General features: G+C 48.9%; 1 protein-coding gene across 1 annotated transcript in view; it reads right to left on the reverse strand.

Annotated features, from left to right (window-relative positions):
- Positions 1–23,107, reverse strand: part of ATP6V1B2 (ATPase H+ transporting V1 subunit B2) — a 41,132-nt gene that overhangs the window by 13,718 nt on the left and 4,307 nt on the right. The window contains exons 2-7 of the mRNA XM_073557125.1: positions 15,208–15,263; positions 11,932–12,030; positions 11,758–11,851; positions 11,583–11,660; positions 11,353–11,492; positions 11,140–11,241 (exon numbers count right to left, since the gene is read on the reverse strand). Coding sequence (XP_073413226.1) covers positions 11,140–11,241; positions 11,353–11,492; positions 11,583–11,660; positions 11,758–11,851; positions 11,932–12,030; positions 15,208–15,263 — 569 coding nt within the window. The remainder of the gene's footprint in view (positions 1–11,139; positions 11,242–11,352; positions 11,493–11,582; positions 11,661–11,757; positions 11,852–11,931; positions 12,031–15,207; positions 15,264–23,107) is intronic.

The following is a 23,107-nucleotide window of genomic DNA, read 5'->3' on the forward strand; positions in this document are numbered from 1 at the left end:
ACATTGATCGAGGCCAAGTATTCTCCCTGCTCCATGGCCGATATAACTGAACGGAGGGATTCCATTCGAAAGTGTCTGATTCTGATGAACCTGTTCAGGAGCTTTAGGTCCAAAACCGGCCTTACTGTCCCGTCCTTCTTGGGGACCGCAAACAGATTGGAATAAAAACACTGAGTTCTCTCGCACTCTGGTACAGGGACAATGACCCCGCTGCGCTGAAGTACCTCAATGGCCCCTAGCAATGCCTCTGCCCGGGATTCCGCTTTGGGAAGGCGGGAAAGAAAAAAACCGTCTAGGAGGATAACTGACGAATTCTATTTTGTACCCGGACGACACTAATTCCGCCACCCATGCGTCGCGTGCTACCGCGACCCAGATGTGGCAGAACCGGAGTAGACGGCCGCCCACTCTGCCGTTTTCGGGTAACGGATGCCCCGAGTCATTTAGCTGAGGGTTTCTGGGACATGGCCCCCCTTGACCTGGGCAGGCGGCCTCGCATCCAGCACAGCGGGTTGGCTCTATACGTGACCTGACGATCCCTGTCTTGGTTGTAGAGCGCTGGGGCAGAAGAACTGGCCGCTGCCATCCACCCGGGGCTGCGAAATGCCCGAAAGCGTGCCTGAGGCTGACGAAATGGCAGCTTAACTTTCTGCTGTGGGAGAAAACTGCTTTTTTCCCCCTGTAGCATCTGAGATGAGCTTGTCTAACTTCTCCCCAAATAGGTGGCTACCCTGATAAGGCAGGGAAGTCAAGGATTTCTTGGAAATCGAATCAGCTCGCCTTAACCACAGGGCTCTCCTAATGGCGATTGCATTCACCGCTGCTAGTGCTGCGCAATTAGCCACATCTAAGGATGCATTGATTAAATAGTCACCCGCCATTGCGATCTGACCTGCTATTTCAGACACTTCCGTCGGCAGGTCTCTATCCTGCAGGACCTTATTTAAAGAATCTGACCATGACATCATGGCCTTGGCTACCCATGTTGCCGCAAAAGAAGGAGAGAGTGCTGATCCTGATGCTTGATATACCGAGCGGGCCAAGCTCTCTATGAGGCGATCCGTGGGGTCCTAAATGGACGAAACACTAGGTACTGATAAAGTCTTTGAAGCCAGGCGTGACACTGGGGGATCCACAACCAGAGATTCCACCCATCTCTTACAGAGCTCTGGTGCAAATGGATATCTCGTTTCTAGCGTTTTCTGGCCCGAAAAACGCTTGTCTGGACGTTCCCTGTGACGCTGCACTATGTCCTCAAACTCTGGGTGAGTGCCAAACATTTTATGCGGTCGCCTGGCCTTCTCAAAGGATACTTTATGACCTGAGCTTAGAGAGATGTCCTCCTCAATACCCAAAGTCTGATTGACAGCTTCAATGAGACTGTCTACGGTCTCCCAACACCCCGGGGTATCCAGGTCCAGTGATTCCTCCACGTCATAATCTGAACTCTGTTCAACTCCCAAAAAATGGTGACGGTGAACGAGACGCCGCACTCACAGATGCCGAAGCACCGGAGGGGCCTGGAGACGTAGTGTGGGCTCTCTTCCTATGCGTCTGCCTAGAGAGAGTGCGGCCCCTGCAGGCCGGAGGCTCTTGTGAGGCGGATGAACCCTCCCAGACAGGCGAGCCGTCGTCTCTGCCCCTATCCGGGGCCTGAAGGGTCTCGATCGCTTTTGTAAGCGAAGCCATGGACCGCGAGAGTGATAACGCCCATTCCATGGGGTCCAGACCCCTGGGCTCCGTCGCGGAGGAGGGCTCCTGGGCGCGTTCGGAGTCACAGGCTTCACATAACTTAACAGTCTGCGCTCGTGGGAACAGAACCCCACAGGAGACGCATGCGGCATAAAGGAACGTGTGCGTCTTTCCTTTCCCGGACATATTGCCGCTTGGGCCCAATCTGAGATTCTAAGGGGAAAGGAGGGGGGTAACCTTTTATTGCACGTAGCGTGGCACCAGGGACAGGGTCGCACTTACCCTGCTCCTGCGTCCCTCTCGCGCTTCTGCCCTGCCTCTGCTGCGCTCCTTCACCTCTGGGTAGGCGGCGATTATGCTCTCCTGGTCGCTGCCTACCCCTTACTGAAGCCAGGGCCTCAATTTGTCTTGCGCCCGCCCTAGCCAAGGGGGGCGGCGCCGGATGCGACGTCACGCCGGGGGGCGGAACTTCCACCCGCGGCCTAGGCCGAAGCCGCGGGCTAAATTAGACACTACCCGCCCGCCCGTGCACTGGCGGCCGTTATCCCGGCGATCCTGCCGGCACCTCCCTGAACCACTCTCCTTCACCACCGCTGGGTGTCTTTCCCATCCGCGGCCTCCGCGTACAGGTATAGGGAGGGAGGAGAAGAGGAGGGGGAGAAGAGGGGAGTGGAATGGAGAATGCTGGATTACAGCACTAGCCTTGCCGCTGACCTAGAGCCTCTCCTGCCCAGGGCCCTCCCCAGCCATCCATACCTGCTCCATTCAGTAGAGCCATGAGGTAATCCATTTTGGATGGTGCAGGCACCCTAACTCGGTCCACCTTGCAGGGGCGAGGAGAGGGACCGTCCGCCGCCATGCAGCACCGCCGTCTTGCGTTGGTGGAGCAGTGGGGGCCGCACAGACTAGTCTTGTGCCTCTGTGCAAGCCCATGGTTTCAATACCTAGGGGTGGACAGGGCTAAGTCTGGCATAATGTCCCACAGTGCGGGAAAGGATACGTGGAGGGACACTCGCACGCGCTCGCCCGTTGATGGTTTGGGGAAATCGAATCCTTTCAATAGGATGCGTTCCCCTGTCTTATCTTCATGGGAAACAAAAAAAAAAAAAAAGTCTGGAAAAACCCAGACATGTCTGCCTCTAAAGACACTAAGCATAAAACTGGTTTCCGCCCGCAATCAGGGCGAGGGTGTATGCGGCGGAGAAGGAGCGAACTTTTTTTTTGTATACTTAGTGTCAGCCTCCAGACGGCAGTAGCATACACCCAACAGTACCTGTGTCCCCCAATGAGACGAAGGAGAAATATTTTTTATTTTCACAGAGAATTTTTGATAAAGGCTCCGGTGGAGGCGAAACGTTGTATTTGTATATATATATCGCTTCCACTGCATTATTCTGTTACGCTCCCAGATTATGTGTAAATAAAAATTCAGCTACTTTGGCATGATAATCCACTTGAGTGTGCGGTGAATTATATATTACCCTATATTAAGGGCCATTGGTCCGTTACACCAGCACCTCGTTATTACCTGAACTGAGTGCACGCTAAATCTATTTTCTACGTTATACTATTGGCGTTTGCACCAATCATTTCCTTTAAACCCCACTAATCCATGTCTTCTGACATTTTTGCCTACGATTTGGCTACTAGCTCCAGTATACTGTCTCAAGTAACTGGTTCAAATGAGTTCCTTAGGACCCCAGTACATGAACTGAGGACTAGGGATTTGGAAAAGGAGAAACATAAATTAATTTCCTAGGATCTCCATTGTACAACATTAGCGGAATACCACAGGCAAAACAAGACTCCCAGGGGCCTTAGGAGCAATCTTCAACCTACCCTCTTTTCCGATGATCCGGAATACTGTGATAAATATTAAAAAATCCTTAATAAAAGTTCCCTGGATATCATAATCCTTACTGTGGAATATCTTCAAAAAGCCATAACTGAGGCAAAAAAGAATATTCAGGCTATCGAGGCACAACTCTCAACTACCTTGTCCTCCTCTGATTGGACTGCATTGAAGACTAAGACGGAAAAGGCCTTGGCGCACCATCAAAAAATGCTACAAGAACGCAAAAGGCAAAAATTCCAACGAGACTCCGAGGATTACTCCAATAACCGTGTATACAAAAACACAGATTCCTCCGCTTCTACAAACTCTTGGTGCTGACCCCGAAGCCAGCACAGATATGGGTCCTTCAGCTCAGAGAGCGACTTCTCAACTTCTGGCAACTACCGTTTTTTACCAAAAAGGCCGCAGGGGAGGACACCAAAGCACAAACCTACCAGGCGATCAAGGAGAAAGGATGACCACACGGTCACAGGTGAGACATCAAACCTGGTAATCAACATATCGGACCATGTCCTCTCCCCTGTGGAATGCTCAGTTCCACAGAAAGGACAATAGTCTTACCGCCGGATCAGGGCCATTGTTTGCCACGTGACAGGTTGGCCAATAATGGATGTTTGGGTAGCCATTCTGAATGGGGTCAGGGTTCGATACTGTTCTGGTAACTGAACCAAATTTTTTTTTTTAAACTGTTCATGAGAACCAAAACATCCAGGGGGTCGCCCATCACTACTCATGTACATTTTGGCAAAGTGCAGTCTAGCTTTTTTATGTGTCTGTTTCAGCAGTGGGGTCCTCTTGGGTCTCCTGCCATAGCATTTCATTTAAATGTCAGATTGTTAATGCGAGCTATGATGCATCCCGAGTCTGGTGAACAGCTTGAATTTCTTTGGAACTTCATTGGGGCTGCATATCCACAAACCCGACTATCCTGCGTTGCAACTTTTCATCAATTCTTCTCTGATGTCCATGGTTCAGGGAGATTAGCTACAGTGCCATGGATGTAAACTTCTAGATTAGGTTACGCATCATGGACAAAGGAAAATTAAAATCTCTGGAGATGGACTTGGAATATTGAAATTGTTGATATTTTTCAACAATTTTGGTTCTCAAGCCCTTAGATAGTGCTCCGCTCCTCTTTCTGTTCTCCATGCTTAGTGGGGCACACACAGACACACAATGCAAAATAGGTATTAGACCTACCGGTAATGATGTTTCCAGGAGTCCATCCTGACAGCACTATGGAGGACGTCCTCCTCCTCCTTACAGGGACAGGAAAGCACACGAGAGGTTAAAAGGCCATGTCCCACCCCCTTTCCCTCAGTGATTTGACAAGTACCACAAGGTGGATGATGCTAGTAACGGTTTAATGAAACAATCATATTACAGCATATGACATAACATAATACAACATAGTATAACATAAGAGGGAGGGAACTACCCGTGCTGTCAGGATGGACTCCTGGAAACATCATTACCGGTAGGTCTAATACCTATTTTCCAGGACGTCCACCTGACAGCACTATGGAGAGTACCAAAGCACCTCCTCAGGGTGGGATTACTGCTTGGAGAACTTTTCTCCCGAATGCGGTTTGTTGGCCAGCTAACACATCTAGTTTGTAGTGTTTGCAGAATGTATTAAGACTAGCCCAGGTTGCCGCTCGACAAATTTGATCAACTGACGCCCCCGCCCGCTCGGCCCATGAGGCCGATACCGCCCTTGTAGAGTGGGCTTTTAAGGAATCAGGCGGGCTGGCGCCTTCAGCCTAGTAGGCGTCCGAGATTACTGAGGTAATCCAACGCGCTATGGACGCCTTAGAGGCCCTCTTCCCTTTATTCCTACCCCCAAAGAGAACGAACAGGTTCGGGTCGATACGCCAACTATTGGTGGCCTCTAGGTACTCTATAACTGCGCGCCTCACGTCTAGCGAGTGGAGCCGCCGCTCCTTCTCATTTCGGGGATTATCACAGAAAGAGGGTAACACTACCTCCTGATTCAGATTTCTTGTAGAGGCTACCTTCGGGGTAAATGCCGGGTCTAACCTTAGGATTATACTATCCTCTCTTATCTGGAGGTATGGATCCTTAGTGGATAGGGCCTGGATCTCCCCTATTCTTTTGGCCGTGGTAATGGCTACTAGAAAGGCCGTTTTACGAGTGAGAGCAGGGATGGTTATCTTCTCACTAAGGGCGAAAGTGTCCGAGCAGAGGAACCGAAGTACCAGGCCCAGGTCCCATGGCGGGGTGAGCTGCCTAATCGTGGGACGCAGGCGCTGTGTGGCTTTTATAAACCTTATCACCCAGGGATGTGCAGCTAACTGATAATCAAAGAAGGCGCTCAAAGCTGAAACCTGGACTTTTAGAGTGCTGGGCTTGAGGCCTTTATTAAAACCTGCCTGCAGGAACCCTAGTATGTTAGGGAGATCCGGGGTACCTGCCACGAGCTCGGACCTGCCACCCTCCAGACAAAATCTCCTCCATATCTTCCGATAAATTGCCGACGTCACCGGCTTCCTGCTGGCCTGTAGGGTGGATATGACCTGCTCCGACAATCCTTTTGCCTTCAGGATGTCCCTCTCAGGATCCAGGCCGATAGATGCAGTCTTGCTGGGTCCGGGTGGTGGATCGGGCCCTGGTGGATGATGTTCTCCCACAAGGGCAGCTCGACTGGATCTTCTACTGCCATGGCTCCCAGAAGGGAAAACCAGCTTCTCCTCGGCCAGTATGGCACTATCAATATCACTCTTGCGTGGTCCTCGCGTATCTTTCTGAGCACTGCCGGTATGAGGGCCAGTGGTGGGAACGCATAAGAGAGGGATTCTCCCCAAGTCTGACTCAGGGCGTCTACGCCCTCTGGATGGTCCATTGGATTTAGGGAGTAGAATCTGGGAACCTTCGAGTTCTTGCGGCTTGCGAAGAGATCTATACTGGGGTTCCCCCAGCGCTGACAAAGCTGGTTGAAGACCTCTATGTTCAATTCCCACTCTGTCGGGTGGATCTGTTGTCTGCTCAGGTAGTCCGCCACTTCGTTTTGGGAACCCTCTAGATGTACCGCGGTCACGGATCGAACTGTCCGTTCTGCCCACGTGAATATCTTTTCCGCCAGTGCCTGTAGTGGTTGATGTCTGGTTCCTCCTTGGTGTTTCAGGAATGCCACTGTCGTTGTATTGTCGGATAGAATGCGAACATGACGACTCTTTAGTACCGACCGGTTTCTCCGCAACGCTTCCCAGACCGCGAAGAGTTCCTTGAAATTGGAGGATCTGGCCTTGATGCTTGCTGGCCACTTCCCCTGGAAGATCTTCCCTTCTATGTGGGCTCCCCATCCCCACGCACTTGCGTCTGTGGTGACTACCACGTATGGAGAGGTTGTCCAATGCACGCCCACCTGAAGGTTCCTGGCCTGTAACCACCAGCGAAGGGACTCCTTTGCTCGTCCTGAGAGTCTTAGGGGTTTGTCTAGCGACGCCTGACTCCTGTCCCACCTCGCGAGAATTTCTCTTTGTAACAACCGCGAGTGGAATTGGGCCCAACGGACACACTGGAAGCATGCCGTCATGAGGCCCAGGACCTCCATTGCTTCCCTTATGGAGCATTGACGCTTCAACAGACCTCTGGTTCTGGCCTGAATGGACTTCTGCTTCTGCTCGGGTAGCCAGGATATTCTGTCGGCTGAGTCTAGGAGGACTCCCAGGAATACCTTTCTGGTGTTTGGTGTGAGGTCCGACTTCTCCCAGTTGATCACCCAGCCCAGGAACTCCATCACAGTAGTTGTTCGGATCCTGTCTCGGATGAGCGCTTCTTTGGATCTTGCCACCAGTAAGAAGTCGTCCAGGTACGGCACAATCACAATACCCTGATCTCTCAGGTAGGCCACCACCTCTACCACCAGTTTCGTAAAGATTCTGGGAGCTGAGGCCAGCCCGAATGGAAGACCTTGGAACTGGAAATGGCAGGTCCGGGCTGGTGAACTGATCGCGAACCTTAGTAGGCTTTGGGATGAGGGATGAATAGGAACCTGATAATATGCCTTTTTTAGGTCTAGGGTGCACATAACTGCGTCCCTGTCTATCAGAGGAATCGCGGATCGGATAGATTCCATCCGGAACCTCCTGTATCTGACCCAAGCATTTAGTGGCTTCAGGTTTATGATGGTGCGGGTCTCGCCGGATTTCTTTGTAATTGCAAACAGGGAAGAGTAGTGACCTTTCCCTCTTTCTGATGCTGGAACTGGTATTATGACCCCCGAGTCTAACATGTCCTGAAGATCCGACCACATTGCGGAGTCCTCCAGGACGACAGTGGGGGCAATATATCTGTCGGGGGGAGGAGAATAGAGCTCTATCCTGTAACCTTCTCTGATGGTTCTGAGGACCCACTGACTGTTGGTGACTCGCGACCAGTTTGCTGCAAAGTGGCGAAGTCTCCCCCCAATGCCTATGGCGTCATTGTCTCCTCGACCTAGATGTCGATGCAAATGGGGGACCTCTGTTCTTCCCACTTTGGCTGAAGGAGCCTCTGTAGGAGCCTCTATTAGAACTCGCCCGGCCCTTAAACTCTGACTGTCCTCTGAAGAAGGAGCCTCTCCGAAAGGACTGGGACCGCCTGGGTTTTTCTTCCGGGAATCCCTTATTTTTATCAGACACCAGCTCAAGGATATTATCCAGGGCTGGACCAAACACCCTCAGACCCGAGAAAGGGATGGCACATAACTTGGCCTTAGAAGGGTTATCCCCCGACCAGGATCTAAGCCAGACTGCTCTCCGGGCCGCATTAGAGAGGGAGCTGTTTCTGGCCGCAAACCTAACAGATTCCGCCGACGTATCCGACAGGAACGCCGTGGCTGATTTTAAAAGAGGAAGAGATGCTAGTATCTCTGACCTCGGGGTCTTGTTGGTTAGGTTTTCCTCCAACTGCCCCAACCACAGGAACATAGACCTGGCCACCGAGGTGGCTGCTATGTTGGCTCTAATCAGGGCCGCCGACGTCTCCCATGTTCTTTTTAACAAGACGTCCGCCTTTCTATCCATTGGGTCTCGAAGACCGGATGAGTCCTCGGCTGGGATAGCCGATTTCTTCGTAACCTTGGCCACCGGGACGTCGATCTTAGGGACTTCTTCCCACGCCCGAGTTTCCTCGGGATCGAAGGGCAGTCTATTTTTAAAGATTCGGGAGAGTGTCAACCGACGCTCTGCTTCCTTCCACTCCTCCTGGATCATTGCTTTGATGTGCTCGCTCACAGGGAACACCACCTGTTTGCGGGACACCAGTCCTCCAAACATTAAGTCCTGTCTGGACTGTGGCTTAGGGACTTCTTCCATCTGCATGGTATTTCTGACCGCGTGTACCAGCTCGTCCGTATCCTCCAGTCTGAAGAGATACTTTCTGTTCTGTTCCTGACTGTCCCCCAGGATCTCGCCTTCTTCCTCCTGATCCGAGTTCCGGAAATCGGATTCCTCGCTAGGGCTCGCCTCTGATACTGGGACTGGTTCCCACCTTGGACGCTTGCGACCTGGCCCAGGGCTGGGGGATCGACGCCGGGACGTAGAGGCCTGAATCTCTTCCCTTATCAGCGACCTCATTTCGGAACGCAGAGATGGCTGTTCCTCGCCTATGACCCTGGAGGTACAGGGACCGCATAGGGTCTTGCTATAGGTGTCTGGCAGCTTTACTCTGCACACCGGACATCTGACTGATTTGGCGGTGGCTTTCGCCGGGTCCTTCCCCGAGGGGGACTCAGCCGGGGTTCCCTTTTCCTGATAATATAAGGGGCACCTCATCAGATCTGGGCTGTGGGGACGGGTGGGGAGGGTGGTCTGCGCTATGCGCACTTACCCCTCCACCAGATGCAGTGTTGCCTTCCATCCCCTGTCGTCCGATGCAGTCACACAGTCTGGAACCACCTGTGACGCTGGAGAACGCTCTGGTCCAGGAGCGCGCGCGCCCTGGATTTGAAACCGGCGTCCGACGTCACCGGATGTGACGCTGGTAAGCCGCGCCTCCACTTCCTGCCGGGCATCTGCGCGCGACCGCGCTCGGCGCGAGCAGGGAGCCTTTCCTGCTATGACGCTCCGGGCTCCACTGCCCAGCGTCAGCGCGTCCTGCGGGTACTCGGCCCGCCGCCCCATTTCTATCGGTGCCCGCATGGCCAGCCGCCTGCGGGGAGCCGACCCGTCCTGGAGCCGAGAGCCCCCCCACCGGGAGGAACGGCTCCCTCCAGGAGCGCCGTCCTGCTCCTGGCCTTTGGAGCCGAGGGACTCCCCACCGGGAAGTTTCGGCCCCGGGACCTCTTGACAGGGGAAGGATTGGACCGGCCGCACGATCCCCTGGGTCCCTCCGGTAAGCTCTCGCGTGTCCCTCCGTGCAGGGACAGGAAAAAACACTGAAGGAAAGGGGGTGGGACATGGCCTTTTAACCTCTTGTGTGCTTTCCTGTCCCTGTAAGGAGGAGGAGGACGTCCTCCATAGTGCTGTCAGGTGGACGTCCTGGAAAGATGGAGTCAAATTCTCCCTTTTATCTGCTTTCAGGTGTAATTTTTATATTGCCCACATCTGTTACTTGTCACGGGTAAGTTTGAACCAGCATCACTTGCTTGAAACAAAGTGGTCTAGCCACAATTTTGTAAAGGTGCCCAAAATTTTGTCCAGCCCACTTTGGGAGTCGTGTCAAGTTATGTCCAATTTGCCTTTTTTTGCCTCATTTTTTGTATTGTCCCAACACACACTTTTTTTCTTTACACTAAATTTTACTCTCCTTTGGTGGATCGCTCGCAATCACTGTACTACATTGCAGTAAATCACCTAAATGAAAAGTTATGAAGCCCAGTGCAGAGAAGGACTAACATGGCAGCCTTCAGCAGATCCCCGGCTGCCATGACAGCCAATGGACACGCCAGCAAGAGGACCGATTGGAGCCTCCAGAGGTTACTGTAAATGAAAGGGGGTGTTAACAGTGTCAGACATGTAGCTCAGGAGAGCAGACTGTCAGCCATTACATGTCTCACACTGGTAATGCCCCCTTTCATTTATAATAATCTCTGTAGGCAGGTTCTCAGGGAGATCTATGTCCCACCCATAGATCTTAACAGCTTATTTACATATTCAGAAAAACATGGATTTCTCAGGAATATGACATCATATTGCAGACATCAAGGTAACATTTTATTCAGCTTCCTATGACCTACATGCCCATATAGATGGCTTAGGAGGGGTGATTTCACTGACAGATTCCCATTAAGAAGCAGGTGACCTTTAATGATTTTGGGGCATCTCTTAACCACTGTGCGCCATTAAGGTCACTCTTTTTGATGCAATTTATGCCACTATCACAGCATAAATGATTAATTTATTGGCCGTGCTTGGCAACGTTTGGGACTGGCACAAATTAGCTAAATTTTTGCACAACTTCAAAAACTGATGAATCGGTGCTTTATGTCCAGGTTTTCCCTACAAATTGAAGTTGACTGCAGGAAGGTACTTTGAACAACCCCTACTGGTTAGAAGGATCTGGTGACTGGGTGATGACAAAGACAAGAATTTAGAAAAATTTGGTAAATCCAATTCATAGTCGGCCGCACTTCATCAATAGCCACTTACCCCCATAGCAGCAAACACAATGGCGAAGTTGTCCTCAGAGTAATCCATAACATCTTTGGATTTCTTTACTAACCCGGCCTGACGACAGATCTGTGCTGCAATCTGACAGGTGACAGGAGCAGATATATATATATAAAGATATACTAAGTGATGGGCCTATACGTACACGTATACCCCCGATGCTCATACAAATGCACCAAGCGCCCAACTCACCTCATTATGAGGGAGACCAGCGGCAGAGAAGATCGGGATCTTCTGCCCACGGGCAATACTGTTCATGCCATCGATGGCAGATATGCCCGTCTGGATCATCTCCTCGGGGTAAATTCGGCACTGAGGATTAATGGGCTGCCCTACAGGGAACACACAAAGTTTAGGTAGAAATTCTAAAAATAATGCACATACCAGACGACTCGAGACTTCTCCAGGGTCCTCCGCCTTACCCATGATGTCCAGGTAATCTTCAGCCAGTACCATGGGCCCGCGGTCAATGGGCTTCCCGGAGCCGTTAAATACACGACCTGGAGAAACAGAACTGAATATCTCAGCAACTCTGCAAAGTCTAATCGGACGACAACCCAGAATACTTCTATACGTGGCGCTATGGGGCGCACATACCCAGCATGTCCTCCGATACAGGGGTCCGCAGGATATCTCCAGAAAACTCACAAGACGTCTTCTTGGCATCTATACCTGAAGTTCCCTCAAATACCTGCAGGAGGAGAAGGGTGAAAAAGATATTAGAGGAAAAAAGAGGGCACAATGGGCATACACCTGGCATGGCGGCCTTACCTGTACCACAGCCTTGGAGCCGCTGACCTCCAGGACCTGACCGCTTCTTTTTGTGCCATCGGGAAGAGTCAGGTACACAATCTCTGAATATCTGGGGAACTGAGATAAAGACACAGGAGAAACTCATCACCCACAGCAAAAAGACAGACATCAATGTGCTGAAAATTAGGGGAAAATGGTAAAAACACAACATAAAAGGTTTAATGCCAAAATAATGCAGAACCCAAGTACTGGGGCGGACTGTGAAAAGACATGTGCCAAAAGATGACGCAGAGGGTCACAAGGGGGGTGGGGGGGCGCCACTGGGGCTTCTTGGGAGATGAGCAGATTTAAAAGGGTTGTCTCATGTCTTCAGGAGCGCACTGCTCCCCTGCCTCTAAGCTTTCTGCTTGGCGGAAGGCTCCTGATGTAAGTTTGGGTTAGTAGCACAGTTGAGTCGCTGATGTTGACCGTGCACCATACAGCCAGCACAGACAGCTTTGCTTCTGCTGGTTCAGAGGAGCAAAAGGGACTGAGTACAGCGTTTCAGCCAACTTCACAGCTAATTCTGCAAGCTGTACAGCAAAGCTTGTAGGTAGAAATGGGAGAATCCGAACAGTAAAGTTCGATGTCCATACCGAACACCTACTGTTCAAACACCGAACACGGACTTCACCAGGAAGTCAGTGTTACTGTTCGGCGCCCCGAACACTGGGTGTTTGTTGCACTGTCATGTGTATGACAGCGCGGCAAACACGGCTTCTGATCGGCAGAGAAATCATCCCTGCCTTTCAAAGAGCCGCGTGTTGTGAGTTCATTTTCCCCTTCACTGTCGATGTCTGATGAACTCCCTCTTCTGGTGAAGGAAGGTAGTGAGGCTGATTACCAAACACCTGATCTGGTAGATGATGACTGGGTAACAGGAAATTCTGACTGGATATAAGGCAGCCGACGCCCTTCTGAGTCGCTGATGATTTCTCTGCTGGATTCTTGGAGACCAGTCTGATTCCTGCTTCCCAAAGATAAGTTTTTGCTCTGCTATTGAACTTATTAGTTTTGTTTACCTTGTTTTTTGAAGTTCAGCCATCCCCGGTCGGGGGTGTGCCGAGTTCCATTTTTGTCTCTGAGCAGTTTGTCTTTTTCCTCCTTCGATGACATATTCATAACAGAATCACCAGCCTCTGTTATGAATGAGTCACCGAAGGAGGAAAAAACAAAAATACAAGCTAAGTCCAGAAAACCGGAGAGGTTGGTAGCTATCGGATTGAAGACCCCTGATCCTATCCACAACAACTAACAGTAGCTGTGGGGGGTTCCTACGATGCCCTAGACCCCTCGATCACAGCCGGAGAACTAAATAAACCTAAAGAAAGGGGAAATCTAAACTGCCCCAGAGCAGACCCCAAAGCAATAGGCAGCCCCCAACAAATAATGACGGTGAAGCAAGATGAAAACACTAACACAGATAGAAAGATAGGTTGAGCAAACGATGGGGTCCAAGCTAACTAAGAAGGACAGGATAGAAAAGCTGCTCTCTGCAATCCGTAAAAAACCCTACCACAAAATGTCCCAACCGTCTGATAGGAAAAACAGGTCCTGAAGTCGCTAGGACTTCAAAAAGACTATATCAGCACTCAGGTAAATTCTGAAGACAGAGCAAAGAGACAAACTGATCAGAGACAAAAATTGAACTCAGCACACCCCCGACCGGGGATGGCTGAACTCCAAAAAACAAAGTAAACAAAACAAAACTAATAAGTTCAATAGCAGAGCAAAAACTTATCTTTGGGAAGCAGGAATCAGACTGGTCTCCAAGAATCCAGCAGAGAAATCACCAGCGACTCAGAAGGGCGTCGGCTGCCTTATATCCAGTCAGAATTTCCTGTTACCCAGTCATCATCTACCAGATCAGGTGTTTGGTAATCAGCCTCACTACCTTCCTTCACCAGAAGAGGGAGTTCATCAGACATCGACGGTGAAGGGGAAAATGAACTCACAACAGCCGCGGTTCCCACGCTGTCAAATGACAGCGTGAGCGCACAGCTGTGATTGGAGGTAAAAAGTTTACCTACATTCACTGGCGTATGCTGTTTTGACGACTGCTCCCATCAGCCTACTTCTGTTGCTAATAACAGCCGGCGCCTGCGCTCTAAATAAACAATTTAAAAAAAAAAAAAAAAAACGGTGTGGGCTCCCCTGTATTTTTGATAACCAGCCAGGCAAAACTGACAGCTGCGGGCTGCAACCCTCAGCTGTCTGCTTTAGCAAGGTTGGTTATCTAGAATAGAGGGGTCCCCACGCGTTATTTGTAAATTATTTAAATAATTAAAAATAAAATGACACGATCCCCTTCTAGCCCATTTTTGACAACCAGCCTTGCCATTTATATTGGCCCCCACCCACAGCCTAAAAACAGCAGCCTGCAGCCGCCCAGAAAAGGCAAAGCTATTAGATGCACCAATTCTGGCGCTTTGCCCCACTCCTTCCTACTTGCCCTGTAGCGGCGGGTTCATACTTGTGGGGTTGATGTCACCTTTGTATTGTCCGGTGGCATCAAACCCACTGCAAGTAATCGAGGAGCGTCTATAAGACACCTATCTTGCCGAGGTCATCACAGTTCAGGGGCCCAGACATGAACGCAGCCTCAGTGGCCAGCGGTAACCTCGTTGACCACTGGTAACGATTTTACTGCGTATCAGAAGCAGTATTTGCCACGTTGCCATGCACATGACAGTGTGGCAAACACTGGATGTTCGGGTGCCCCATTCAAGTGAATGGGGTCCGGGTACTGTTCTGGTGTCCTTTTTTTTTTTAAATGTTCAGCTGAACCTGAACAGCCAGAAGTCCGCCCATCTACTTGTAAGCACGTGCACCTTACCTAGGAGACCTGGCTCTGCTGGTAGGATTGCGGGGGCTCCGCATTGGTACATATGCAGCTCCGCTCCCTTCATTGCCAGTGGCACTGCTAGATTTAGCTGCCTCCTATACGGTAATGTCCATAAGTCCCATAGACAACAGAGCAGAGGTCCACATGGTTGAGTGCAGAGCCCCATTTTTAGGATCGGTGAGGGGCACAGCAGAAAGACCACCAGCTATGAGTAAAGCTCAACTACCCTGTGAGTAGGAGATAACTTGCCACCTTGCTACAAAGCCTTTAAGCCCATAACTAAATGCATGGAAACCTTTTAAGCCTCCTGTGAAGAGGCTGAAGAGAAGGGGGCTACAAATTCTGCTCATCTCTGCGGCCCCGTGAGGCCGACGCACTACAATAAAGGCAAGAGCTTGAGCTCGGATTACCTTGACGTTGTCCAAGATGACGAGAGGTCCATTGACTCCAGATACCGTCCGATAAGCTGCAGAGCAAAGACAGGCAGATTAATGTGGAGAGCAAAGAGGGCAAGAGACAAACCAGTATCACCAAAAACGAGGGCAGAAATTCAGATTGACAGAGTTGGATGGAAGGCATCCGACGGGGCACGACTAAGATAATTCTGCCCAACACGGGGGCACGATGTGCGGGTCGGCCGAAGTTTGGAAACTCTCACAGTGAGCGATGCTGACCTCTGCTGGCTGCACCCTGTACTACAACCTCAGGTAATGTAAGAGGTCCCCATAGGCCACAAGTGTAGGACCGAGAGGTGATGCGCCACTGCTGCCTAATCTTCAGGGAGGGCTTGTAGTGAGGTATGACTGGGTTTCTAAGCCAAGTACCAACCCCCGGTCAACAAATCATTAAATAAACAGCAGCCGAGCCTATAGGTTGTCCATGGTGACCCCATACAGTCAGCCCATCGGCTGATTATATAGCCCTGCGTCTTAATAATCAGTCGGCTATTCTGAGCAGTCCGGACACAGATAAAGACATGATGCCACTTTTCCTCATCCCGTGCCGTTCTGCTCATCTACTGATACACAATGGACTGATTCACAATACGTCCGGCCCTTTACTCTGCATTCTCCGGGCACATGGGGCGGGTGCACTTACTTCTGTACACGCAGATCTGAAAACTAACAGCGACACCTGGTGGCCAAAAAGAAAGCTTTCTCTCCCTATGATGACCACAGCCAGGCAGAAGGCTGGATTCATACTTGCCCACCCGCAGGTCTCGTGCCCCACCTCATCAGTGTCACACATATGGGGGTTGTTGATTTCTGGTCAGACGACCTGCGGCCACCAGCCAGTGCATCTGATGCGCGAATCCGACCTTACTGGGGATAAGGAATAGGAAAAGAAGATCCGACATGATGAGGGTTGTAGTCCGACTTCCTCCCTATTCACCAGTGCCATGATCACACACTTAAGATACATATTTATGGGTGAGAGCGGCTGACCAACCTAGGATTTCACACTGAGGGGTCTGCACGGTGACACACAGGGCAATGCACAGACTGAGGACACAGCGCTTACAGCAGATCTGTGCTGACACTTTAGACATTTTTGGTGGTTTTTGTTTTCATGCGACTTAAAAATATCCTAAAATCTTACCGGATTTCACACAGGACACTAGCTTTAATATTGAGCCGTTTCCTTCCTGCTCTGTACAGAAGACTTCAGCAGTCTCATTATCATCACAGACAAGATTACAATGACAACCGTCACATCTAGACAACCCAGAATCCACCATTCATAATAGGTGATATCACAGCTCACCTACTCCTCCTCCTGTACAATGACTGATAACACCTCTATGTACAGTAGCTAAGAGGATCCGCCATTCACAATGATGGATAACACCGCTATATACAGTAGATAACAGGATCCACCATTCACAATAGGTGATGTCACAGCTCACCTTCTCCTGTACAATGATGGATAACACCGCTATATACAGTAGATAACAGGATCCACCATTCGCAATAGGTGATGTCACAGCTCACCTCCTCCTCCTCCTGTACAATGACTGACAACACCTATATATACAGTAGATAACACAGGATGTCACAGCTCACCTTATCCTCATGTACAATGACTACCTCTTTATACAGTAGATAACATGGGATCCACCATTCACAATATTTGTTGTCACAGCTCACCTCCTCCCCCTCCTGTACAATGACTGATAACACCTCTATATACAGTAGAAACAATTACAGGAGCATTTCTTGTGTTACACCCTCTGGTCTGGTTCATCTACGGGTCTAATGGACTGAAGTTAAGGGATCCCAGACTCCGGGGGGGGGGGGGGGGGGGGGGCTGTGATAACACATCAGAAGTGTGCCGATGATCCGCCTGTGGTGATAGCCGGCGGTATCCTCGTGTTGTGGAGCGTCAGATGGATTTCTGTGAAACATACGCGCAGGTTTCAGTATGAGGCGAGGGAGTCTATTCACAAGGGAGCCGGCCTTGATCATCTGACTCCTGAAACTAGTGGCTGGTCTGCAGAGGTCCTGCTGCTACAAGAAGGAAAATGATAACCGTCTTGTAGTAATCCAGCGATGAGAAAAAAAATAGCTCTAAAGCTGCATGCAAATTAGCCTGGAAGTGCATTGGGGGAGTGTCTGCATACATGATCATGAACACGCCCCCAATGCATCTCTGGGAGGCTGGGGCACATTACGGTCATTTAATTCCGATGTTTAGATTTTTTTCTCTCATTCATGGTTAGTTTTGATAGATCTAACCTTTCCGGACGTGGTGATAATTTCTTTATCTTCAATGAGGGGAAAAACAGGAGGATTCAAATGTTTATTAATAAAACTTTTTTTTTTTTATAATCATTTTTGCTTTCTCTCTTTTTATGTCCCCTTGGGGGGGACTTGATCTTGCGCTTGTCCGATCATATTGAAGTACGCAGTAAACATTTAGTTCTGTGGCCTCCGGCAGGTCCCAGGCCGGCAAGGTAGCCGATGGGTGCCCTGCCATCGTGCTGCGGGGAGCCAATGTTCGCCGAGCTTACCATTTCAGTAAGCGCTGCTGCTGTCAGACATAGGTGCTGACTGTATAATATAGCGAGCAGACACGGCATGTGGAAGGAGTGCAGCTCCTGAGGCCGCTCCACGCGCGATCACCCCTATTGTGTGTTAAAGGGTTAAAACAAACATGAACTCATAAAAGGCTAAATGTTACCATTAGGCAGGGAAACTTTCACAAAGGGTAACACGGCCATTCTGATGCAGATTTTCAAAGCATGTACACCGGCCTCATCAGGTCTGAGTGGTACTGTGAAGGATGTAAGTCACAGCCTGGAATTGATTTAGGTCGTCAAATGCATCGATTCCTGGGGCGAAATACAGTCCCGAGGGCGACCGTGCACATAACATGGCAAGAATGTAAGCAAGAGCCTCAGAAAAGGGAAGCGGCCCACAAGTGTCAGAGGCGCTGCTTCCCCCCGCGGTGTCCTCCATGCTGCAGTCATCTGCTCCTCCATTTCCTCTTCTCTGGCCATTGTGTCACCACACACGAATTCCTCATTTTTCCAGGAACCCGACCACAGGACCGTGACACGTGACAAGCCACGCCCTGCCCATCTCTAGATCTGTATACGCCACGGCAGACACAACGTTCTCCTGCAGGCAGCGGTGCTCAGAGAGCCGTCAGAAACCTGGCAACTGCATGAACACCTGACAAAGGTTTCTCTATCCGTAACCCTGTACAATCTCTTTAAAGATTCATCAACCTCCTGACAAGTCTAGAAAGACACCAGACCCCACCAGATGTATGCAGACTTATAAGGCAGGCTGGTGTCTGATGGGGCAGAAGAAGGCACACTAGGTCCTCTAGAAGAATGCAGACCGCCTGTAGTGTCACCTGTTGGAGGCAGCGAACCTTTAATGGACCAATGTTTGACCCTTTAAGGTGATTTGTGAAATGAATGATCTGAGCAAGAGTTTCCACTAACAGGAAGAGACGAGTGATGAGCGAACGAGCTCGGGTAAGGCGCAGGGAAGATATAGGCTCATTTTCTCCCTGCAGCCGCTCTTCTACTAAGGATTTTAATGCTACTCACCTGCAGGAAAATCGCATTTCCAGATGCAACAGGCTGGCCTTTAGACACGAGATTTATCATTTGTAGCACTGATATTCTATCCAACGCATACTTCTTCCAGTGACTGTAAACACCCATCCGGCACGACAAGCCTCCGAGCGGCCAATTCTGGCCATTACAGGTGACAAAAACGAGGACCTGCAACTTTTCGTAAACATCCTGTTTGCACCACATCTGTGGTTTCGTAGTTTCAGGTAGAAAAGTCCATCGAGTTCCACTTATAAGCCGCCACGTTGAGGCCATTCTGTCAATAGCCTGGAGGCCACCAAGGTCTGGCAGCCCTGCACCCAGAAGCTTGCGATAGGTTCTCCTATGTGATGAGATGGGGACTGGTAGATGACAAGGTACTTGACGGACTGGCGCGTTTCTGAAGAATGAAGTTATCCCTTTACCTATAGGATAGGAGACAACTTGCTGATCCCAGCGATCGAGGATCTGAAGGCGCTCGCGCCGGAGGTGCCTAAAAGTGTCTAGCTGGCATGTAACGGGGCATCGTGACATGGGGGGGCACCGCTGGCCGCCACGATTCAGTAGCCTGCAGTGACTTCCGTCCAGAGCTTGGACAACCCCTTTGCCCAATCATTATTGCCCCCCGACATTGGGGAGTTAAGGCCCCTTTACATTTAGCGATGCAGCAGCGATCCGACCACGATACGACCCGGTCAGGATCGCTGGTGCATCGCTACATGGTCGCTAGTGAGCTGCCACACAGGCAGATCTCACAGTGACGCAGCAGCGGTCGTTACTTACCTTTCAGACGCGGCGATCCTGACGTCCTCCGTCCGCGCGTCGCTCGTCGCCACAGCAGGAAGCGCCCGATGAGAAATGGACCCGGCCGATCTCACACGATCGGCAACAGACAGCAGGGGAGCCGGTCGGAGGTAAGTATCACATGTAGCGATATCGCTGCTGCATCACCAAATCGGTGATGCAGCAGCGATATCGCTATGTGTAAAACCCCCTTTAGGGAGGTGCAGACCTCTGACCGAACTGAACACCCATTTGCAATACTCCAGATTTTTGCATAAATGGGCTACACATGAAAAAAATCTGGGGAAAAAAAACCAATATGGCAGCCGCGACAAAAAACGACCATTGTCATCCAGCGCTGTATGAATTGTAGCCGTCAACAATATGGAAAAAGGGAAATTCATCACTGAAGGACTCTGCAAAAGCTAGGACAATTGGGAAAACTGAGAAGTGCTAGCGCCCCCTGCAGGGAGCGCAGCCATGTTCTGTCATATCATTGATTTACTAGGCAGATTTCCTGAGGATTTCTCCCGGCTCAATAGGACCAATACCATTCAGGGGTTTGGGAAAGCTGGGTAACAACCAAAGAATCCATTACTGCGTCCATAAGCAGCAAATGTTTCTGGTTAAACCCATGATGTCATCCGATTACAATGCTTTATTACTTAATAAATAAATGGTATTGCCATATGACAGTAATGCACAACTCATCTATGGCTGGATTCACAGACTGCACATTGGGCTTTTGTTACTTTTATTTATTTTTTATTTATTTTTAAGTCCGTAGCTTATCAATTTCTCCTGTGATGGCGCACCTTTTCGATTCTCACTTCACAAAAATACACAATCAGAACCTTAAATTCAATGATCAATGAGTGGAAAAGGCGGCCACGAGAGGTGGTGAGTTCTCCTTCAATGGAAGTCCTCAGAGGCTGGACAGACATCTGTCTGAGATGATTTAGTGAATTTTCAATTGAGTCTTACTGCTCTCACAGTAAATAATCCACAGTCTCACTGCTCAGACAGTAAAGAATCCACAGTCTCACTGCTGTTATAGTAAAGAATCAATAGTCTCACTGCTCTGACAGTAAAGAATCCATAGTCTCACTGCTCTGACAGTAAAGAATCCATAGTCTCACTGCTCTGACAGTAAAGAATCCATAGTCTCACTGCTCTGACAGTAAAGAATCCATAGTCTCACTGCTCTGACAGTAAAGAATCCATAGTCTCACTGCTCTGACAGTAAAGAATCCAGTCTCACTGCTCTGACAGTAAAGAATCCATAGTCTCACTGCTGTTATAGCAGGGCTGTGGAGTCGGTAAGCCAAACCTGCAACTCCGACTCCTCAATTTCCCTTACACCGACTCCGACTCCACGACTCCGACACATATTGCTTATATTTAAGTGAAAAATTTATTGTAGTACAATGTGAACCTCAGATATTTAATCATTTTTATGATCCAATAATCAAGATATTTAAATAGAACAGAATATATATTGGTGTACTACCCGGTTTTCATTCTTTTTGGTACAGATACGATATGGATAGACAGATATGGATGGATAGAGCAGATTTCTAATCTGCTTTTGCTATTGAAAACATTATCTATTAGCTCAAAAACCTTTCAGGTGATGCAGTTTTTTAAAAAGATGATCAGCTTTTGCAGCTGAAAAACGTATCCTCAAAAAACACAGGAAAAACGCTGTGTGTGAATGTAGCCTTAGATCAGGAATAGAACAGTCATTTATAGGACATTTCATAACTTTCCCAAATTCCTATGAAAAAATATTCAGCACATTCTGCATTGAACTACTGTACCCAATTTATTATATATTTTAGGAGTCGGAGTCGGTCCATTTTATACCGACTCCGACTCCACCAAAATGAGCACCGACTCCGACTCCACGACTCCGACTCCACAGCCCTGTGTTATAGTAAAGAATCAATAGTCTCACTGCTCTGACAGTAAAGAATCCATAGTCTCACTGCTCTGACAGTAAAGAATCCATAGTCTCACTGCTCTGACAGTAAAGAATCCAGTCTCACTGCTCTGACAGTAAAGAATCCATAGTCTCACTGCTGTTATAGTAAAGAATCCATAGTCTCACTGCTCTGACAGTAAAAAATCCATAGTCTCACTGCTCTGACAGTAAAAAATCCATAGTCTCACTGCTCTGACAGCATAGAATCCACAATCTCACTGCTCTGTCAATAAATAATCCACAGTCTCACTGCTCTTACAGTAAAGAAACCATAGTCTCACTCAGGGCTGTGGAGTTGGTAAGCCAAACCTGCGACTCCGACTCCTCAATTTCCCTTACACCGACTCAGACTCCAACTCCGACTCCCACACATATTGCTTATATTTAAGTGAAAAATTTATTGTAGTACAATGTGAATATCAGACATTTAATCATTTTTATGATCCAATAATCAAGATATTTAGATAGAACAGAATATATATTGGTGTACTATCCGGTTTTCATTCTTTTTGGTACAGATACGATATGGATAGACAGATATGGATAAATGGATAGAGCAGATTTCTAATCTGCTTTTGCTATTGAAAACATTATCTATGAGCTCAAAAACCTTTCAGGTGATGCAGTTTTTTAAAAAGATGATCAGCTTTTGCAGATGAAAAACGTATCCTCAAAAAACACAGGAAAAACGCTGTGTGAATGTAGCCTTAGATCAGGAATAGAACAGCCATTTATAGGACATTTCCCAAATTCCTATGAAAATATATTCAGCACATCCTGCATTGAATTACTGTACCCAATTTATTATATATTTTAGGAGTCGGAGTCGGTCCATTTTATACCGACTCCAACTCCGACTCCACCAAAATGAGCACCGACTCCGACTCCACAGCCCTGGTCTCACTGCTCTGACAGCATAGAATCCACAATCTCACTGCTCTGACAGTAAAGAATCCACAGTCTCACTGCTCTGACAGTAAAGAATCCATATTCTCACTGCTCTGACAGTAAAGAATCCACAGTCTCACTGCTCTGACAGTAAATAATCCATAGTCTCACTGCTCTAACAGTAAAGAATCCACAGTCTTACTGCTCTGACAGCCAGGGCTGTGGAGTCGGTAAGCCAAACCTGCGACTCCGACTCCTCAATTTCCCTTACACCGACTCCAACTCCGACTCCGACTCCCACACATATTGCTTATATTTAAGTGAAAAATTTATTGTAGTACAATGTGAACCTCAGACATTTAATCATTTTTATGATCCCATAATCAAGATATTTAGATAGAACAGAATATATATTGGTGTACTATCCGGTTTTCATTCTTTTTGGTACAGATACGATATGGATAGACAGATATGGATAAATGGATAGATAGAGCAGATTTCTAATCTGCTTTTGCTATTGAAAACATTATCTATGAGCTCAAAAACCTTTCAGGTGATGCAGTTTTTTAAATAGATGATCAGCTTTTGC

Source organism: Dendrobates tinctorius, unplaced genomic scaffold (genome assembly GCF_039654945.1).
Source record: "Dendrobates tinctorius isolate UK_male_01 unplaced genomic scaffold, ASM3965494v1 ptg000245l, whole genome shotgun sequence".
Lineage (NCBI taxonomy): Eukaryota > Metazoa > Chordata > Amphibia > Anura > Dendrobatidae > Dendrobates > Dendrobates tinctorius.